At 39.7% G+C, this 20,909-nt stretch overlaps 3 protein-coding genes across 4 annotated transcripts; 1 reads left to right on the top strand and 2 right to left on the bottom strand.

Moving 5' to 3' along the window:
* Positions 1–676: 676 nt before the first annotated feature.
* On the bottom strand, positions 677–8,883 carry LOC135585164 (AUGMIN subunit 8-like). 2 transcript variants are annotated; one of them, XM_065131052.1, is made up of 7 exons: positions 8,679–8,883; positions 6,473–7,839; positions 5,686–5,805; positions 3,031–3,147; positions 2,821–2,910; positions 1,510–1,617; positions 677–1,190 (listed from the first exon to the last, which is right to left on the bottom strand). In XM_065131052.1, exons 2-7 carry the CDS (start codon positions 7,766–7,768, stop codon positions 1,125–1,127), a joined length of 1,797 nt encoding a protein of 598 aa, XP_064987124.1. In that variant the 5' UTR covers positions 7,769–7,839; positions 8,679–8,883; the 3' UTR covers positions 677–1,124. The 2 variants fall into 2 exon arrangements, with proteins under 2 accessions (XP_064987124.1, XP_064987123.1); XM_065131051.1 differs by having other exon boundaries at positions 679–1,190; positions 8,607–8,883.
* Positions 8,884–10,465: 1,582 nt separating this feature from the next.
* Positions 10,466–14,668, top strand: LOC103969083 (uncharacterized). The gene is made up of 4 exons (XM_009382504.3): positions 10,466–10,600; positions 10,816–10,884; positions 12,468–13,959; positions 14,233–14,668. The coding sequence occupies exons 3-4, from the start codon at positions 12,535–12,537 to the stop codon at positions 14,254–14,256; spliced, it is 1,449 nt and encodes a 482-aa protein (XP_009380779.2). The 5' UTR covers positions 10,466–10,600; positions 10,816–10,884; positions 12,468–12,534; the 3' UTR covers positions 14,257–14,668.
* A 1,687-nt stretch (positions 14,669–16,355) lies between these two features.
* Positions 16,356–19,772, bottom strand: LOC135585158 (putative leucine-rich repeat receptor-like serine/threonine-protein kinase At2g24130). The gene is made up of 2 exons (XM_065129826.1): positions 17,119–19,772; positions 16,356–16,926 (listed from the first exon to the last, which is right to left on the bottom strand). The coding sequence occupies exons 1-2, from the start codon at positions 19,694–19,696 to the stop codon at positions 16,493–16,495; spliced, it is 3,012 nt and encodes a 1,003-aa protein (XP_064985898.1). The 5' UTR covers positions 19,697–19,772; the 3' UTR covers positions 16,356–16,492.
* Positions 19,773–20,909: the final 1,137 nt, after the last annotated feature.

Below are 20,909 nucleotides of genomic sequence, written 5' to 3'. Positions count from 1 at the left end.
AAATGGATGATATATCGAATGAAAGAACATAATATGCCAGATACATGGTTGATTTATCAAAGAAATCAAAATCTTGATAAGATTATTATAAGATCATTATAGATCAATTTTAGTTATGACAATAATACTGCTAGTGCCAATGGTAATACAACCAAGAGATTGAAAGATTTCTTGTTAAAAAAAGAATTTAAAGATTATCTTCTAAAACTGAAAAAAACAAATAATAAAAATAATTAGTTTTCATCTATTATTAAAAAGAAGATAGATAATAAAAATAACTCTAAAGAAAGAGGAATCGAGATTACGCAAGTTAAGAAGACAACTCATTTTAAATTAATGTATCTCATTTTATTCCTTTTTACTTGTAACTAACTTGATCAATCAAATTTTCAAAACATATTAATTTATTAATTAAATTATAAAATCAATTAAAAATATTATTACACCCCCTCGAAGTGTCATTAATATCCTAAAAAAATGCAATACTTTGGATTGAAAAAGAAGCCAAGATGTTCGCAGACAAGCGTTGATCAAAGATACCAACTTTGAAGTCTTAATGAGCAACACAAAACTTTTAATCTTTGAACAAAATAGAGCAATATTTGGAGCATTTATAAATCGTATCAAACATATCGTTGCTCATTAGTATCATTACCTTCATATGCAATAGTCTCCATGTAAGTGATAAAAAACCAAGTCATCAGAAACATATCCTGCCAATTAATTATTAGCGAGCAAATCTGAGATGGATTGCACATTCTACTCGTTGCCATCCTGCATCTTTACTATTATCATAAACTTTACAGTCTGTTAGTATTTACATGTGGAGAAATCAAATCGGTTTCGCATGAACCCCCTATGCTATGGATTGCATTCTTTTTTGCTTGTGTGAGTAGAAAAATAAATACATTGAAAAAAAAAAAAGCCCTTTAGGAGAAAAATAAAATAAAATAATAATAATAATAATAACAATAATAATAAAAAAGGAAAGGAAAAGGAAAATGGTGTAAGTGTGAATCTCCCAAAAAGACTAACCAAGCTAAACGAGTGTTCTCTCTTCCAGTCCGCAGTTGTTATGCCTCCATGAGCTCTTATCGTCCAATGGCTACTGAATTGTCGCTTGGCTAAACTAGCTCACGAGCATCTTGTCCAATTTGAATGATGTGTGTTCTAAGGCTGGACTCCTTTACCTGTTTCATGGAAAACTGTTAAGTTGAAATTTGCTCTTTTGGTACATTGTGTAGTTAGGTTTGAATATATGATTCTTAAATGACAGCAAACGAAGACTAGGCAAGTCGTAGCAAGATAGGGTCACATAAATAGGTTGACCCAGATGCAAGTAAACCACAGTTGATCAAAGTCTCGTAAGTTCATTGAAGAAGTAAAAATGAAAAAAAGCCTTCACTCCACAAAACTGCAAACATTAATTACTTCAAGGAATTATAACGAAGTTTAATAGGAAAGTCTACATAAAATGGTATCATTAATGCATCATTCATCATCACTAACCTGCATTGCTGCTGCTACATCTAGTAATTCTCTGCACTCATCAAGCATGTATTTTTCATTTGCTGCAATACATGAAAGCTCAGAGACCAAAGACTTTGTACCCTCAACCTGATAATCATTAAAAAACCAAATCAATAGTGCATTTTTTCACCACAGAATAATTATCAATCTAGAAATAGTTAACATACAAGTGTAAGCAGACAGCTATCTGAGAGCATAAAATTGAAAAGGCAGCTATTAGTCCCTTCATGGAATTTCACTTCCCTTTCACAAAACATACGTGTAATCTTTATAGAACAAGAATGCTTATAAATCTTAAGCTATTATTTCTAAAGAGCAACTGAAATTTTATGTTAGAACACTTCAGCAAAAAAGTAACATTAGGCATTTCTGAACTGTTCTTATTAAAAAATTAGAGCTCAGTTTGTGAATTAAAAGGAAGTGCATTAGGTACTTGCTATTTGACATTAAGTTCCAATATCTGGATGAAGTTGTAGATGATAAAATAACCACTAGGTTAGCCAACAGGAAAAATGGATGTCTAATCAAATCAAGGGTTACACTGAAAATATGCATATGCTCATGTTGCATACAGATCCACGATCCATTATAAATCAACATCAACCTGAGAACACCCAGACACCCTTTCAGATGTTGTTGGTGCATCACTAGCATATAAGAAGAAGCCATTAGTGCAAAAATGTTCGATCATAAAATTGATGTAGAACAAGGTAGCGAAATAGAGAGAGTAAAAAGAGGAGTGAGATTAGAGATTAAAGAGGAGAGAGAGAGGAATGAGATTAGAGCTTAGAGAGAGAGAGAGAGAGAGAGAGAGAGAGGAGTCACATTAGAGATTAGAGAGGAGAGAAAAGACTAAAAGATAGAAGATGTAATTCTTTTTAATTCAAATCTGAAGTGTTTGATCCATTGATCAGCTCCAATATTTATAGAGGTTTAGAAGCCTAGGTACAATTAATGAAGATACTGATTCCCAAGAGAAATCTCCTAGGAAATTAGTATATCTTTTGAATCCAAAATATGATTTTAAGAAATCTAAATGGCAAACAAATGCATTTAATACAAAAAGAGTCCCGAAAAAGACCAAAAGACTTTTTAATTTTCAACACAACTCTTAGAATTTCTATGCCAACTAATTGATGGCTTTTTGTTAATTACTTTGCCTAGAATAATTTTTTCTAAAATCCTTTATAAGGCTATATGGTTTCATAAAAAATATTACATTAAAACTCAGCAAAAGACCGTACAGGACTAATCAGTTAAATTTGATCTTAAATTGGTTATAAATCTCACCTTAGAGAGTAAATGACAAATGGAAGAGCTCATCGCTTGCATAATATCAACTGCTGAACCAATAGCATTTTTCACGGCAAGTACATCCACCTGGAATGCAAAGACAAACTATTTCTAAAATATTGATTTGACTAAAAAATTTGAACCTGAATTTCTTTTATAGGCGAATATACAATAATCAAACAAAATCAAGTTATTAGTAGAAACCACCTTTGCCCCTTCTTTAATAGGAAGTCGTACGGTACTTGCATTTAGAGCTTCCACTAACCCAGACAAAGAGCTATAATGTTCACTTTCTAATGCCACCCAATGTTCAAGGTAAGCCATCTACAAAGTTGTCCAAGAAAATAAACATTATTGAGTTGTCTTAACAAGTCAATATAAATGTTTAAGAAAAATGGTAAACCTGCCAAATATGTTAACAATAGAAAGATGCACTAGAAACATAAGTCACTATGAAGAGAGCTCATTGTACATATATTGGTGACAACCTTGAAAACTGGTTAGGAGCTTAAATTAAGTGGTTCCTAGGCAAGAAAGCTTGAACATATAACAATAATATCACATGATGACTACTACTCTGTCTGAGACTGAGCTTTCTAAATGATCTAGTATTAGTCAGTATTAGTCACATAGGCAACAGTTTCTAAATTAAATGGTTTCACATAGGCAACAGTCTTGTACTAGTCAGTATTAGTCAGCAATATGATCTAGTATCAGGGTGACTTTCTAAATGCAATAACTTTCTAAATGTTTTGAACCAACCTAGATGCTTTACATTGCACTTTCTAAACAAAAAAACAAAAAATCAACCCCCTATGCACTTGACTGGAAGCATACACCAGTTCTGAATTGGTTTTGCACAGTAAAACTCTTAAACACTTAATTGCAAATAATACCAGGGGGAGCAAATTGTTTTTTTATTATGTCGCCTGCATAATCAAATCACTTGTATAGCAGAGCCAGAAATTATTAATGCATATATAAAAATATCCTATTAAATCAAGAAAAAGAGCAAGTCCTTGAGTAGTGTTAAACTATGTCCAAAAAGATAAATTCATGGAGAGAGTTCGTGTTCAGTCAAAATAAGCAAGTCAAAGTCATTAAATCGATGACCATTAATATATGCTATATCTCAACTGAGCCATTAACTAGTGGTAGTTTAGTAATTAGAAGGAAAGAAACAATTCCAAGATAGAAACACTGTTAAACAGATTGATACTGATAAATGGCATTTAGCCTGTTGGAAAAGGGGAATTTAGATTATCTTTTAGTCTATTGAATATATATTTGATAACTGACCATAAACTCAAAAAATACATGAATAATTGGCAATTAGCTAAAAAGCATTTCTGGAACTAGCTTGTAAAAATTCACATCAAGTGTATGTCTCTCAAGAGTTTCAAAGAAAAAAAGTCTGACCACTCTAATTCCAGAATTGGAGAAAGAGAAGCTAACATAAATGAAATACGAAAGAAAAAACTCACCACCTGAAGGATCCTCCTTTAGATACAAGGCTATTGACTAATCACTCAATGGAATCCACTAAAAATTTATGGACTTAGAAAGAAGAAGATTCCCTCTTAGAAACCAAAGGATAAATTTCATTTATAAGCACTCTGCTCCTCAAGCATGGCTTGAGGGGTCTATACAGAGCAAGCCAAAATTTACTGCATATTCATGTAGATATAGTGTAAATTAAAGACATTTAGGAAGATCCAAAAATATTATTTCTGAGTAGATCTGGTTAACATATAATATATTTTTAAAAAAATTAAAAAAATTATTACATCAAATAGTGTATATGATTCTCACACGTGGACCTGAATCTGAGACCTATTATCGTGTAACAATGCACTAACCAACTTGGATGTCTCAATAGAGACACCATATAATATCTTGACCATAACTTTCTCTAAAAGATCTTAAATTGCACAAAATATGATCCATTCAAAACTAGATTCATAGAGCTTTCCAATGACACCTTATTTGACCAATTTGGAGAATAAATTACCATCAAATATGGCTTAGAAGTAACCCACTGAAAAATGACAACATGAACTATCTTTACTTTAAAAAACCAGTTGAGTAATTTTCAAGAATTTAATCAAGATGAAATGATCATGCATCACATTCAATGAGGCAGTCATGATTAGGGTGCTTAACAGATCATGTAACTTGCTTAACTGAGCATGCTTAACAAACTATTGGAATAAGAAAAATACACCGATAAATTTGAGGGTAAGATGGAGGTTAATCAGAACCAGGTAGGAATTCAACACGTTTTCTCTTCTAAGATTGAGTCAGAAGAAAAGGCTGCAGTTATAATAAGACAATTGCTTCTGCACACAAGGCAGTACACGATGAGTACCTTGACAGTGGAAAGGGTCATGTACTATATTGTGCTTAACCAATTCCTCACTGTGTGTATCATTGAAGTTTCATAATAGTAGCAACGTATCTTACAAATTAAATGCATGGATCAGGAGAAAATCTATGCTTGTGATTGATGAGAGTATTCTTTTTTCGAACTTTAGATACTTGTCAAATTTGTCTTTTGTTTTCTAAAATCCAGGTGATCATACAAAGAATAGAATCCTCAACAAACCATTAATAGAATCAGGGAAAGCAGAAACCAAATGATGGAGGTGTTTCAACAAGGCCCTCTATATTTTTTTGATGAAAAGTGACCCTACTATGCTACTACTCAGATTGCTCTTAATCTATGAATATTGTCTTATAGATCTTTAAAACCTCTAAAGAAGAATAATAATCATAGTTGAGGTATACAGCGAAAGCTAGCAAAAGTGAGGAATGCTTAAATATCTATATAATAAAATGCTACCTGAATGAACCATGTCTCACCTGTTCTTTCAAAATCATGCCCAGCTTCATCTCTAGCTCTAAGTGCTGCAGATCAATCCTATTCATGATGACAGGATCAAGAAACTTCGAAATATTATTCCACACACCGTAAACAAGATTCTGTTTGAAATAATTGAAAGTAAAAAAATCATGTTAGCCACTAGAATGCTACTCTGCCATGCCAGATTTTGACTATGGTATTATAGTACACTATAGTGCAGGCATGTAATGACAACATAGAAAAACAAACGAAAACTTTATGCTCAAAACAAACAAAAGTTTCAATTCATCAAATTTCAATTAACATCTCCAACAACAGGATGGGTCTATCCTTATCACCAAAACACTATGATATGTAAAATTATTAAGAAAGCATGCTGAGTGCATTTTTTTCTTACATCATCCTCACAACAAATGTTAATGACAGTGCATTCTGATTACCAAAATATGGACATGCTTGAAAATTTGTGGCACAAAGAAAAAAAGGATGCTAAAGGAATAATCTCACATTGTAAGAATGATCTAGTGCACAGAAAAATATCTCATTAAAAAATAGCTTTAGTATTATATTAAAGCAAATAGCATGAAAAAGTCATGTCAGAAATGAGATTAATATATTCTATCATGCAGCACTTTGTATTTCATCCCTAACAAATCCCTCTTCGCTGGATGTGACAAAGTTACTATCAGAAGACAATGAAACATTGAAGCGACAAATTTAGAAAATCTACCAGACTTATCTATCCATTAATGTAATGTTTTTATACAGTCTTCTGATAGTAACTACCTCTGCACTCATTTTCTGATTTGATAGTGTCTTAACTGCTTGGGCATTGACAAAGCGCCACTGTAAATTTGCATTATAAAGCAGTCTCAGCTGATGAGCCTCTTCTACATGATTGGAATTCTTCTTTCCTTTTCGCACATCAACACTGTAGTTAAGGACAGATGGTGTCCCACCCACTCTACTAGGAACATTGCTTGACAGCAAGATCGGAGTAGATGGTCTTGATCTCACAGGACTCAACATACCCCTTGCAGTAGATGATGGTGTTGACAAAACCTTACTTGGTGATGAAGGGCGACGGGAACCTGGAATAAGTAATGACTGAGTCTTACTTGACCGTGTTACAGATGAGTGTCTCACAGAAGTTGGTGAGGAAAGATTGACAACTGATTTTGTATCCCTCTCCAATATTCCATCTCCAACATTAGATAACCGTTCAGCCATCTCACTAAGTGATAGCTGGGTAACTCTGGTTGCACTGTTAGGTGAGGGATTTGTTCTCTTTGGGGAGTCCCCTTGTGATGCAACTGTCAAAAAAGATCTACCAAGCTTATCAGAGAGATCCACACTTCTTGACAATGCATTTGTGGACAACCTCCCACCCAGCATGCCAGGCCAGCGATGTTGATCCATGACCTTTGCATTCGAGGTTTCTAGTGGTTTAGAATTCTCGGATTGATCAGATGAATTCCTTCCTCTGAGAGGAGTCCTCTTACGCTCAGGCGCCACATTGCCCGGAGACTTATTTGCTCTATCTAAGGAATTCACAACCAACTTTTCTCTTTTACTAACAGGAATTACAACAGATTCTGACTGGAATGAAGAAGACAGGCTCCGGATCGAAGGCCACAAGCCATTGGGAGCCCTGTTGCTGAATAAGCGTTGTGGGGTACTACACATTTCTGTCCCCCTATCACGTACTGGAGTTGTTGATCTGGAAGACGGGGAAGCAGGTGTAGAAGGCCTCGATGGGGATGGGGATGCAGAAGATCTTGATGAAGGGGTAGTTGGTCTTCGCCTCTCAGCAGATTGGGATCTCTTAGGTAGTGACAATCCAGTTGCAAGGGATGTGTGTCCAGCATTTGGCGAGGGATATCGTCTTGGTGAACTTGGGGTTGAAACTGGAGTAGATGACATCCCAGACTTGTACCGAGAAGCAACACTCCGGGGCCTGCGAGTGGCAGCGACAGCATTGTTCCTCTCGGAAGGAAGCAACAACCGCCTGTAATTCTCTTCTGTCCGAACTGTATTCTGCCTTGCCGTAGCTTCCAGGAGCTTAAAATCACATATATCCATTTTACTGCCTCAGCATTGATGAATTCATCAGAATCGACCTATTTTGTAGCAACAGCCCCATAACCACAAATCTGCCACAAAAAGACTCCCGGACTAGTTAGCAAAATTTACACATTAAGCAAAACTAAACCAAAAGAAGTTAAAAAAAACCGAGAATGAAACATTCTAGTGAAATATTCATTTAGAATGGTCAGAGGAAAATCCGAAGAGACGAGAACCAAGCAATGGATCACAAAATTAGCTCCTACTCCAAATTCATTGGAAGGTAAAGCAGATCACGCCACAATAGTCTGGTCACAAACACCATAACGAGGGTGATTGTCCCAAAACAAGAATTAGGCGAAGACATGGGATAAGCAAAGAAGTCGCACTGAGCTATGGAGGATCATGTGCGCTATAGCAATCTTTTTGTTAAAAACACCATAATTCAATAAATTTGGCTGTTTGTCTTCTGCCAGGATGCATTTCTTAAAAAGCCACTTTCGCTCCACAAAAGAAGTGAAATTAAAAGGAGATAGGCGACAACATGGACCAACATTCACCTGCACAAGAATCGTGAGGAAAAGAAGGGGAAACATGAAGATTCTAGGGTTTTGAGGAAAAAACATGTCCCCGTGCAAAATGAGGTCAGAAATGTACGAAAAATCAAAAGAAACAACTTAAATCCACAATATTTTCATTCTGGTTTATCTTTTTTCATCCTAGGTTTTGGTCCCATCGAATCGACAATAAAGGCATTGAAATGCTACGAAATCCTCGCGAATTCCAAATAGCTCCTATGAAATCTACAACTGGTGAAATCGAAACTACCGAAACTGATAAGAACAAAGCATCCGACCTCAGGATTCGTGCAACAGATCTCGTCGAAAACGAACAAGAGCACAAGCACCGAACGAAACCCTAATCTCACCGCCGGAGACGACGCCGTCGTGTGTGAATTCCCCGGTTTTTGGGGATTACCGCATAAAGAAATATAACGATAATTATCCGCAAAAGTATAGCACAAGAACGACAAAAGGAGGAGTGCTCCTTTTCTTGATTTCTTGTGGAATTCCTCGGAGGAAAAGAGGAGGACGAGAGGATGGCAGGAGAATGTTTGGATCAGGAAAAAGAAAGGCGTCGCAGAATGAGCGCGGTTTCTTTTCTCTTTTATATAACGGCCTTTGCGTGCCTTCCTGACTTGAGATCCGGTCACCATCTGTGAGCTCACCTGCCCAACTCCAATGCCGATTTAACTTTTTTTTTTTCAGTTGCTCCGACAAATATTTTTCCTTTTGGAAAAAAATAGAAAAGATTAGTTTATTATTATTATTATTATATTTATGATTATATATAGTTAAAGGTGTAAACTAATATTTGATTTGTAATCTTATGTTATCCTGAAAGCCAAAGTATGAAAGCAACTATGTTTAGGAAAAGGAAATACATTGCATGGATATGAATATGTAAGAAAAGACATGAAATTTGAAGCCGGTTTTGGTCACAGGTGGTGAGCGTAACGGGTTTATTTTACACGCAACGGCATCGTCGTCATTAGACGAAGTCGTAACCGCCCCGTCGCAAAAAGCGCCGGTGCTGGGCCGCCTCCTCCATGGATCGTCGGATATGCCGCAGGATCAATTTAATCGCACGATTAGGCAAAGAGTCGTCCATGGAGATTCGGCCACGTGGCGTCTTGATTTTTTCGTGATGGCGGAACAATTTTCTGCAAGAAAGGGCCACGCTTTTCGCACCGGTCCACCGACTCAGATTATCCGCGTTGCTGATTGGATGGAGAGTCTGGGTCCACCTTTGGTCCCGCTGACGCGTGTACGAGGACAGGCGAGGAGCAGCTTCCGTCGAAATTTCAGGGGAGAAGGATGCGGCCGCCGATTGTTCGGCCAGGGACCAAACAGAGATAGCGCATTCGCCATTGGTCCGCTGTCGCGGATCCCACTTGTGCTAATGGTTCCCTTCTAAGAACCCTTGTGGGGCCCAGGGCTGGGAACCAATAAAAACCGTCGCTCCTGTTTGCACACTGGCCGAGAGACAAGCAAGCGGCACGCTGTGAGAATGCCTACGTCAAACTGGGCCGCACCCGATGATTCGAAGATGGCTTGCATCATTGCGACATACAAGGCAAAGAAATGGGTATACCATAAATAAATCAACAAGACCCGAGAAGAAGGCTTGAAGAGTTACTTTCCCGAGTCTGATCATGACGTGGCGAGTCAAACATGGACCTTTAACTGTTAACGCGACAAAGTGCGCCAACTCGGTCGGGGCCCACCACCAGGCATGATGGATGCATATATGCGTCGAACACCATGCAGCGACTCCATTGTGAATAGTAACAACAGCCTCCTTTGGCAAGACAATGAAGCTCACATGTGCGTGCGCATGGCATGGAGGATAACACCTGAGATGTCATTTCCGTTAAGGCGGCCCACACAGGGAACACGTTACCCCTCGCGGAAGGGCATCGACACGTGGATCGAGTGCGTGTTCCCTGGCGCGGCCGAGGCAGGTTGGTGAGCTCCACCCGGTTATTATCGAGGGGAGACGGACTTCGTAGACCCGCCATGATCGGACATGTCCCCTCTCCCGCATGACTCATCATTACAACCTGTGCCCGCTGTCTCGGTGGCGTGCTGCCAATCCTCCTCGGGTGCCGTGTATCACAGTGTCGTTCTGTTCCTCCAACGGCCTTCCCAACTCCTCCAGCCCAAGGCGATGTGAGGAAGAGAAGGAAGGGGGAGCGGTGTTCCGTAGCAAACGGAGGAATAGGAGGAGGGCATCCCACATGGGATTCCCCTGCAAGCTGTTAACGCTCCCACGCGCGCCTTTTAGCAGGTACCAGTGAAACCTCCGTCGCCTGCTCCTCTTCTCCGTAACATCTCTTCCTTGAAAAGATGGATGCAGAAGCATGCCATCTCAAAAGGAAGCAGGTGTTCGGAGAAACAAGGTGGTCGGTTCCCACACGAATAGAGTAGTTGCATGCCATGATCATATAGAAGCTTGAAGTTCTATTGATGTTTATCTTCTATTGTTGTTCTTGGATCTTTCAGGAATCTGAGAAAGAGGAAAGGATCCATAAGCTTCCAGGGTTGATCTTATACTCTCTTTAGGCTGATCAGGTACATTCGAGCTCCAGATGCAGTGTTTGTATATATAGTTTGATATTAGCATCATCTCTCCAAGATTTTGATCTAGGGATGTACAATCTGAATCGCATTACATTTCTGAGGTTTCTTTAGTTTGGCTATTAATTTCCATTGTTGTTGGCTTCTGCTTGTGCTGGGTGATTGATGTATCAAAAATGCTATTCTAGCACCCATTGAGCAAATGGTTTGGTTTTCCCAAGATCTGAAATGAGGTCTTAATCTTTACATGCTAAATGTTTTTTTTTTTAATTGATTGTATACCATTTTATTGGATAAGAGTTTAATTGGATTCAACGGAGACATTAACATAGTCATACAAGTCATATCTAAAAGTAGCTGTCGCCAGGCATAGGATTATTATTTTTGTGATAACTCATGACTTCTATATTGATTATGTTCATATCTTCGTTATGCATACTCAAAATGTTTACCACCATGATAATCTTTGTTTTGGGGCTAATACCAAGTGATTCAGATTGGATTGTGATCATGGTATTATAGCTGATGTAGGATCACCCGTGTTAGAAAGTTGGTGAACCTTTATAGAAGAAAAGGATCACCTGTTGGATGGTTATAAGGAGCATTCAATGTGGTGAATAAACAATCAGAAAAAGAATGCTTGTGGCAGGCATCCTATAAACCATCTACTGAGGATTCTGAGAACCCAAATGAACCTGAAGCCATTGCAAATAATTTAGTGGATATATCTGATCCCAAAGTACTCTTGCATTGACAATATATTACAATATGAGATGATAAATAGCCATTACCAAAGACAATATATTACAATATATTACAATGTATACCTGATTAGTTCCTTTTATGGAAAAAGCTCATGTGATATTAGGCGAGGCCACATAATTTGCTCCTGCATCAAAACTGGAAAAGGTTGAGTAGATTACATAATGTCACTCGATGTTCTAGTGAAATAGAAGAAAAAAGTTTGTCAACTTTAATGGATTTCCGAACTAATGAATACGATGAGAGCTTACTACTATCATTGTACTTGTAACAGTATCTTACAGGCAGTCCTAGTACTAGTAATGGAATTATGAAAGTTTACCCTGAAAGAACTGTTGGTTATGTTGGTGTAAGGTTATTCAGTCCAGCTATTGTTAGGATACCCTGACTTGTTTCAGCAATATCATTGAGATGAAATAGGTGCTTATTTCATAATTCTAGTTTTAGGTTGTAGTTTGAGTGTTGGATGGCCCGTAGTTTGACTAGTGATGTTAACCTCAGCGGGTCTCAGTGAACGGAGATGATCTATGTAGAGGAATCAACTACTAAATTGGTAGGAAAGGCCCCATAAAAATAGGGACTTACAGCTTGTTTGTTGTCATTGTCATCATATGGATGATATCGAGGATTATTTTCCAATGATTGAAAATGCAACTTTTTGGAATTTTGACAATGATTTCAAAGCGTAATTATTTTGAACATGCTCATAGTTCTCGAAACTGTGGATTACTGAAAAGCTGCTATTATCTGTTCTTACTTTCTATGATAAAGGCATTTTTATGCTTAGCACAATTAAGAAATTACTCATGATGCAGGTCCAGTACAGGTTTGAAGGAACTAACAAACTTCAACAACAAATTATAGCTTGTTAATCAAATTTATATGGCTGAAAGGGAGATTGCAGTTACAAAAGAAGCTCTTCATCAATATATCATTATAAGAAAACTTCATATGGAGCTAGACGAGGAAAGAGAAGCGTCTGCAACTGCAGCAAGTGAAGCTTTATCCATGATTCTGAAGCTTCAGAGAGAAAAGGCAGTGGAGAAGATGGAAGCACGCCAATACAAGAGAATGGCAGAGGAAAAATTGCATTATGCAGAACAATGCTTGATTATTCTTGAGGAAGAAATGCAACGGAAGGAAATTGAGAATTCAATCCTTAATCACCAACTTCAGTTGTATAAGAGCAGGTTATTGAGTATTGGCATCAGCGATTTTGAACTTGGAGATGTTGTAACATGTGCAGATATGTCATGCGGAGACGGTGCTTTTCTGGAGAAGACTAACCTTCATGGCCGTATGAGAAGGAACTTCTCTTTGCCTTCGTTAAAGTTGGGTAGATTGTATAGTGAGATCGATAGAATTGATAATAATCCCTTACTGCCTTCATGGCATTCAACCTGGAAAATTTTTGGCGACTGTACAGACCATCTCAGTGACAAGAATAAGAAATTTTCACATTTGTTTCAGGAATCGGCAACTGATGATCATAATTCTGAAGAAGCAAATAGAAGAGGAAAACATGATTCAAGTCCAGGAAGGATGGGGCAACAAACAACTAGTGACAGCTCACGCAGTTCGGGAGAAGATTCTTCGTCTTGTTCATGGTATTCAGCTGTGACTGGCGATGCTTCTTGTCATTCAAAACCTGGGACTAAGATCCATCTGGATGCTGAATGTGTTGTAAATTCACCTTTTCAAGCTGAAGAACAAGTGAATACCACAGAGTCTGCTGAGCTTAGCGTTTCATATAATCAAACTGAATCAGGGAAAAATTTGGCATGTGTCCATGACATATTTGAAGTTCCAGAAAGTGATAAATATCATGTTAGTAGTGAACCTATGGAGCATTTCTTGGAAGAGTCTATAAAAGAAACTATGACTTATGGTGTCTGTGAAGACTTCATGCCACAAGAAACAGTAGAATTTCTTTACAGAGATAATTACTGGTTAGACAGGGAATTCACATGTTCACACCATGGTAGCCAAATTTCTTCACCAACATGCGAATCCAATAAGATGTTGACACCCAGGAAAGGAGAAATGATGAATTATAATTCGGTTCTTGTGGATTCTGTAAATAGAACCTGTATCATGAGGAATGATTTTGAACATATAAAATGCCAGCTTCAGCAGATTGAAAATGAAAAGATCATGAAAATGGAAGATTCTGAAAGGAATAGTGAACAGTTGAAGTTGTTGAGGGACATTTATGAGAAGCTGAACTCAATCGAAAGTCACTTGAAAAGTTCCAAGTCCAAGAAGTGTCCTCAGCATGATGAGTCTCAGTTAGTCTCTGTTATTGAGGTACGTCTTTGCTGCTATTTGTTGTAATCTATGTCGATAGAAATGCCATAGTGCAGAAATTACTCGATTGGTTGCTGCTTTCTCCTTTCACATATTATTTAAAGTTGCATCCTGAAAAAATGGAGACTTATTATGTTAAGAGAAACAATGTATGGTTAATATTTAATAGAGCAAACCAAGGCTAATCATCATTTATCTTACAATGCCAGTTCAGAATGTTTTGATTTGATTTATCATTGGAATGATTTTGTTGTTTTATGTTTCTGAAAACAGGCATTCCTATCATTTTCAATTTAGTTATGTCAAGCTGGTGGGCATTCTGGCGATATTCTTCTAATCAGAGATTAGTTCATACATGTTGCAGCAATCCAGATTACATGGTTTTAGAGAGTGCTGCTGCTTATATTCCCTCCATCACGTAAAGGAACACAATAAAGGGTGGTTCATATCTTTCTTTCTCTTTCTTGTTTATTACTACAATACTTTAGATTTTGGACTAAAGATTATAATGGAAATATACATTTTACGTCCAACATTAATGTCATAATAAGTTTATAATTGTTGCCTTGTTTATACGTCCATTAGATATGTTGGTGATCCTTGCTTTTGCTTGAGCTACATTACTGCTCGAGTTCTTAATGTCCAGTTAACAACTTTTGAGTAAATAGTAAACCCATCTTGATCCTGTTCCAAAGTCATCTAATATAGTTCCTTCTGCCTCTGACTACTGTGTCAATTAAACAATAACTAACATATATGGGCAAATTTTGATCATTGTAACATGTTCGCCATTAACATTAAAGAAGCTCCAACTGTTCCAGTCAATAACTAGTCTTTTCTCTTCTGGAGAACAAGCTGTGCAAACTAAGAACCGGGGCAGCTCTTATGGAATGCCTGCAAGTATCATAAACATATACAAGAACTAGGTTCACTTACATCTGTTGATATTGGTCATCAGCAATATATGTACAGAAATCTGGTGCTTTGACAGAAAATTAGGATTGAGTAGCCACAAACTACAAGTGTTTGCTCCCAGTAGCTTGTCTTCAATTGTTCTTCAGTCTCTGTCATATTCTTGTATTTATTTGATTCCCTCTTCTTCTGCAAAGTGTTTCACATGTCTAAAAGCCTTTAATGTATAAAAGTTTACTTCTTTGACAGATGATCAATTGTGTTGCTACTCTAACTCTGGTTATTATATTCTACTCTAGCAATTACCAGGTAGAGGAACATTGTACTGCCTGTAAACATAACCTGTACCTAGATGAAGTCATGTTACATTCAACAATACCAAGTTGCATCCAGCTCATTCTTCTCAACATCAACTTATTTCCAATTGGTGTCCTCTCACCAGTAGCAGTCCAAACTGTATCACCACTGCTGATGATACTGGTGGAACACTTTCTGCATCCCACTATGAGTGCATCACTTCTTTCAGCTCTTACTTATCCAATCGATAAAGGAAAAGAAGGTATGTGGCCGTCCCTTAGTTGTCACATAGATAATGGGTTAGGCAACTTTAGTGCCCAATCCCTTTCTTCTTTCCTGCAAGAAACTTAGATTGTTGATAGGCTATGTGATCAAAAACAAATTTAAACGTGCCGTTCGGCACCACATCTTTGAGCGATATAGTTTGAAGGTAGAAAGAACTGCAATTTGGTTGATTTTAACCGGATTAATATGATTGAGCTGATTGTAAACAATGCGAAGGCTTTTTTGCTATTGGGTTTGTGAATCCATGAAAGTGATGGTGCTAAAGTCCCACTGTAGTTTCAATGTGTCAGTGGACTCTCTGTCATTCCTCATTACTGATGGCCGTTGTCTTACATGTGAAAAAGATGTCATCAAATATAAGGTTTAGATGATGATTAGAAGGAAGTATGCAGTCATTCATAAATTAATACTATAGACTAGTTTTAGAACCAAATTTTAGCTTTATGGTATGGGATCCAAGCAGAAACCCACAAGCTTTTCTTCCATTACTGAAGAATAACACCTGGTGGACTGGATACTGGGTGAGGTCCCCGGAAGTTGAGCTTCTTTTTCTTCACTGACATTGGAGAAAGCTGGTGAAAAGCTTTGATACAAGTTGAGTTGTTCCTTGTTTCCTAGCAAAGAGAAAATTAACATATGCAATATAATTGACCAAATGAGGATGAACTTTGATACTAATGTAAGATTATTTCTTTACGACCTGAGAAATTAAAAACTCTCGGAAACAACCTTTTTATATTTCTTTATAAACGTAGATGATAATGTAAGCCAAAAATCTTCCAAATGTAATCGCTAGGACAAGACTGAGTTGGTCAAGCAGTTTCTTAGTTGATCATAAGTCCTAACAAAATAAAATAATAGAATTCATAGCAAAGATGAGAGAGAGAGAGAGAGAGAGAACAGCAAACCACAGAAATGTATATAGTGTGGCCATCAGCCACATGCTTATGTACAGACTTGTACGGAACAGCGAAAGAAGCAATAACGACGAAATCATCCATAGTTTGCACGTACAACAAGCACTGTTCATCTGTTAGAGCTAGTCATCGACGTTCGACAAGCTTGTCTCTCCAAAAATGGAGGACGACATACCAAGAGAAGAGCCGAACGTGGCGGTGGTGTCGCCGGCAAGATACTTCTTCAACCGATCCAAGTCATCGGCAGTGTCCTCCATTGTCGGCCTGGACGACGGACTCTCCTGGGTGCAGACGACGCCCAGTTCCAGAAGCTCTCCGATGGCGACCTCCCACGTTCTCCTCACCTCCGGCGTCTGTTTCCTCGCCTCGCTGCCTAACGCGGAGTCCACCACCGTCTCCGCCCCACCGTGGTAGTGGCTCTTCACCCACTGCTGCAAGTTGTTTCCGCCCTCGAACACCTCATCGGTGGGCCTCTTTCTCGTCACCACCTCGAGCACGAGCACGCCGAAGCTGTAGACGTCCCCCTTCGTCGATGCTCTCGCGCCGTATCCATATTCTACAGAATTAACGACAGACGTCACCGAATGAAATGAAGCATTACGGTACATCGTTTGCATGACTCTCTCTCTCTCTCTTTTCACTGCATGCTGCTGTCTCATCGTTGCCCTACCCTGGCATACCGATCTTACAGAGGAAGACGAAAGAAAGCACAGTTAGTATCGATTTCATATACAAAGCATAGAGATACCGGGTGCTATGTATCCGATGGAGCCACAAAGCATGTTAGCAGTAGAATTCCCCACGTTTTCCACGTCACTCCCAACCCCAACGTTCATCACCAACCTCGCGATCCCGAAATCGGAGACCAAAGCAGTCATGTCATCGTTGAGCAGCACGTTGCTGGGCTTCAGATCACAATGTATAACCTTCACGGGCGAGTGGTGGTGCAAGTAGGCCATCCCTTCTGCGATGTCACTGCAAATGTTTACCCTCTGAATCAAGCTCAGATCCGAAGAGGATGAGTAGAGGTAGCTGTCGAGGCTGCCGTTCGCCATGAAAGGAAGAACCAGAGCTTTGAAATCCGGTAGGCTGCATGCCGTGATGATCCTCATCAGGTTTCGGTGCCTGATTCGCTTCAGAACTTGGCATTCTCTGTTGAAGCTCTTAGTCGAATTACCGGTGTGGAGGTTCAATACTTTTACTGCCACCACGGTTCCATCTCTCAACACCCCTCTGTAAACACGTCCGTAGCTGCCGGACCCAACTAGTCTTCCTTGGCTGAACTCTTCGGTCGCCTCCACGAGTTCTCGGTAGGTGATTCGAGGGTAGCTCGACTTGACGACCGGTGATGAGCCACCGAAGATGTCGCCCCTCCTGGGGATACCCATTCCTTCCATCTTTCTCACCAGTTTAACGCAGCACAATGTGAGCAGAAAGGCAACCACTGACCCACCCACAGAAATGGCGATCAAGAACTTAGGAGAATGCCACCACTGTGGTGGTCGCCGACGACAGGCCCTTTTCAGCACTAACCCGCACAGGCGTGGGTTCTCGAGGTAGGAAAGATTGGTGAACCTGGAGAAGACTCCGCCGGTGGGTATCCACCCGGTGAAATCATTGTGCGAGAGATTGAAGAAGCTGAGATGGGTGCACTTGTTAAGGCTCGATGGAATCTCCTCGCCTAAGCCGTTGAAGGAAACATCAAGCGTCTCGAGGTTTCGGAGACTGCCAAGATCTGTCGGAAGCTGCCCTTCGAGATGGTTGTGGGAAAGGTTGATGAGCATCAGCTCAACACAAGTTGAGAGCGCCGGGATGACTCCGGTGAAGTTGTTGGCAGACAGATCTATCATCTGCACGTGATCCATGTTGCCGAGCTCCGCAGGAAGACTTCCGTCGAGTTGGTTGTTCGAGAGATTAAGCATTACCTTGGCGATGCCTGATACTTCTCCGGGCAGCTTCCCGGTCAATCTATTGAATGAAAGATCAAGATCGTTCAAGCTCTTGTATCGTCCGAGAGTAGCAGGTATCGATCCAAAGAGTTCATTGCTGTGGAGATACAAATAGCTGATTCGGACAAGGTTTCCGATGCTACTTGGAATCTCACCAGACAATTTGTTGCTCGACAAATCCAGCAGGTCGACCGAGACGACATTTCCGATCTCAGGAGGAATAGAACCGGTCAAGACATTGTTGGACAAGATCAATATCTGTAGCTTTGATATGCGGAAGATTTCCTTTGGGATCGCTCCATTTAGATGGTTGCCGGCCAGGTTGAGCTGAGTCAATTTGGTAAGGTTGGCTATGTCAGGAGGGATTGCTCCAGAGATCAAGTTATCTTCGAGGTGGATGATGGACAGATTTCTGAGGCCCCTACCGATGGCATGCGGCAAGAATCCACCAATTCCCGCTCCTGCGATTTCAAGTTCTACGAGCTCTGAACAGTTTGAGAGAGTCAAGAAGAAGGGCTCGAGGTTGGTGTTATTGCCATGGCTCGACAGGTTATTAAGGGACAATTGAAGGACGTTAAGCTTAGTCTTGTCCTGTATGATTGCAGTGGGCAACTCATCCGAAAGATTATTGTTGCTGACATCCAATTGACACAGCAACGACGAATTTGAGAGCCATATCGGCAATCTACCAGTAAAATAATTCTCGTAGAGGTTGAGGGCGGACAAAGCTGGAAGACCAATTCCCGCAGCCGAAGGTATATGGCCGGAGAGCTCATTCGCAGAGAGGTCTATCTGACCTAACCTGGTGCAGTTGTAGAAGATGGAGGCTGGAATCTGACCTGCAAAATAATTGTTGGCAAGGTATAGATAACCAAGGCTGGTGAGGTAGGCAAGTGACGGAGGAATCGCACCAGAAAGATTGTTGTACGAGAGATCGAGGTATTCGAGGCGCCTTAAGCTGGAGAATTCACTAGGAATATGGCCGGAGAGTTCGTTCCTGGACAAGTCGAGCCGGCGAAGCCAGGTGAGGTTGGCAAGGACCGGGGAGAGGTGGCCGGAGAGATTTCTGCTGCGGAGTCGGAGGTACACGACATAGCGACCCTGCCATCTGTCGCACGTAACGTTGACGAACTCGCACATCTCGGTAGTCTCGTTCCAGTTCGATAGAGCCTGTTGACTTTGCAGCGTCAACGTGTTCTTGAAGGCCAAGAGAGCAGCCTTGTCCTGTGAAATTTGCCTTGCGAGGAGTGGGTAGCTATGAGCCGTGACAACGCGTCGGAGGAGGAGGTGGAGGAGGAAGAAGAAGACATGCTTAACGACCATGAAAGACATGATCTTTGCCTTCCAGTAAAACATAGCAAAAGGAGTACCGTCCATAATAAGTCGCAGCACATCAGCACGAAGAATTGATGATGGGAAGAGAGAGAGAGAGAGAGAGCAAAGTGATTGGCCTGGTGACGGTGGATGGAGATATTGGAGTCCTACTTTCCTTCCTAGTGGTAATGATTACGTTATCTAAGATTCTGTGCTTTGTGGATTCAACTTTTGGGCGGTCGCTCGGCCATGACACCGAAGTCATAAAAGAATAGAGGGTGGAGAGAGGTGGATGAGGATGACGATAATTGAACATATTACAGTGGTTTGATGACTTCTGGAAGAGAAAGCGTCCAACGAGGAAGTCGGTGCCATCTAATTTCACGTGTTAAATTGGTGACTAAAAGCTTTTCATGCTTATCTGATGCAATCCTTCCAGACCTCATCAAGAAAAACAATTGAATCTACTAGTGCTAGTATATCTCCAGATCTAGCTAGAAGAACCTAAGTTTTAGGGTTAAGTATTTAAAGACTTGATCATATCATAAGAGAAAGATGAGAGATTTCGAAGTGATCAGAGCCGTCGCTTCACCAAAGTAAAAGCTTCTCGGATGGAATTATGCCTAGTGGAGTCTTCTATACTTTGCGGTTAGTACCCATAGGGGTGGTGTTTGGCCACCTACCTTCCTTTCCGGATACACCTTTATAGGCTAATAATATCTACATGCTCTTGGGATTGCTTTTTAACAGGCATGCAAAATTACAATGGAAAAGTGGCCCGATAGGTTACATCTTCTGACTGTGTGTCGCTGTTTTTTTATTTCTATAGAATATGTTCACGGCTTGTTGGCCTGTTCTATGCATGTTGGAACAGCACAAAATTAATCGAATTCCTCATTCTACTAGGCATGATATCGACTTCAAAAGACAGCTTAAACATCATCTCTTACCTTCAACAAACAGCCCCCCCACGCCTGCGGAATAAATGTTTTAGCAGTCCACCCGTGGGCAGACTATCATTTAACCATTGGCACAAAGATGAATAAAAGATTCTTGAATCAAACACATCATTTGGATCTGTAAGTGGCATACTGCTTGGAGCTTTTAACGTGGGCAGACTATAAAACCAAAATTGTTTACAAGCAACGAAGAAAGAATTATGTCTTTGCTCTTTAACCTTGCAAGTTCACAGTATCTGAAGAGAAATATGGAGCATTCTTGCAAAGAAAAACTATGCAGCAAACTAAGTATATATCGTATAGTTTCATACCCCTGT

This window comes from Musa acuminata, chromosome BXJ2-10 (genome assembly GCF_036884655.1).
Source record: "Musa acuminata AAA Group cultivar baxijiao chromosome BXJ2-10, Cavendish_Baxijiao_AAA, whole genome shotgun sequence".
Classification (NCBI taxonomy): domain Eukaryota; kingdom Viridiplantae; phylum Streptophyta; class Magnoliopsida; order Zingiberales; family Musaceae; genus Musa; species Musa acuminata.
This window is presented reverse-complemented; position numbering and strand designations above follow the sequence as displayed.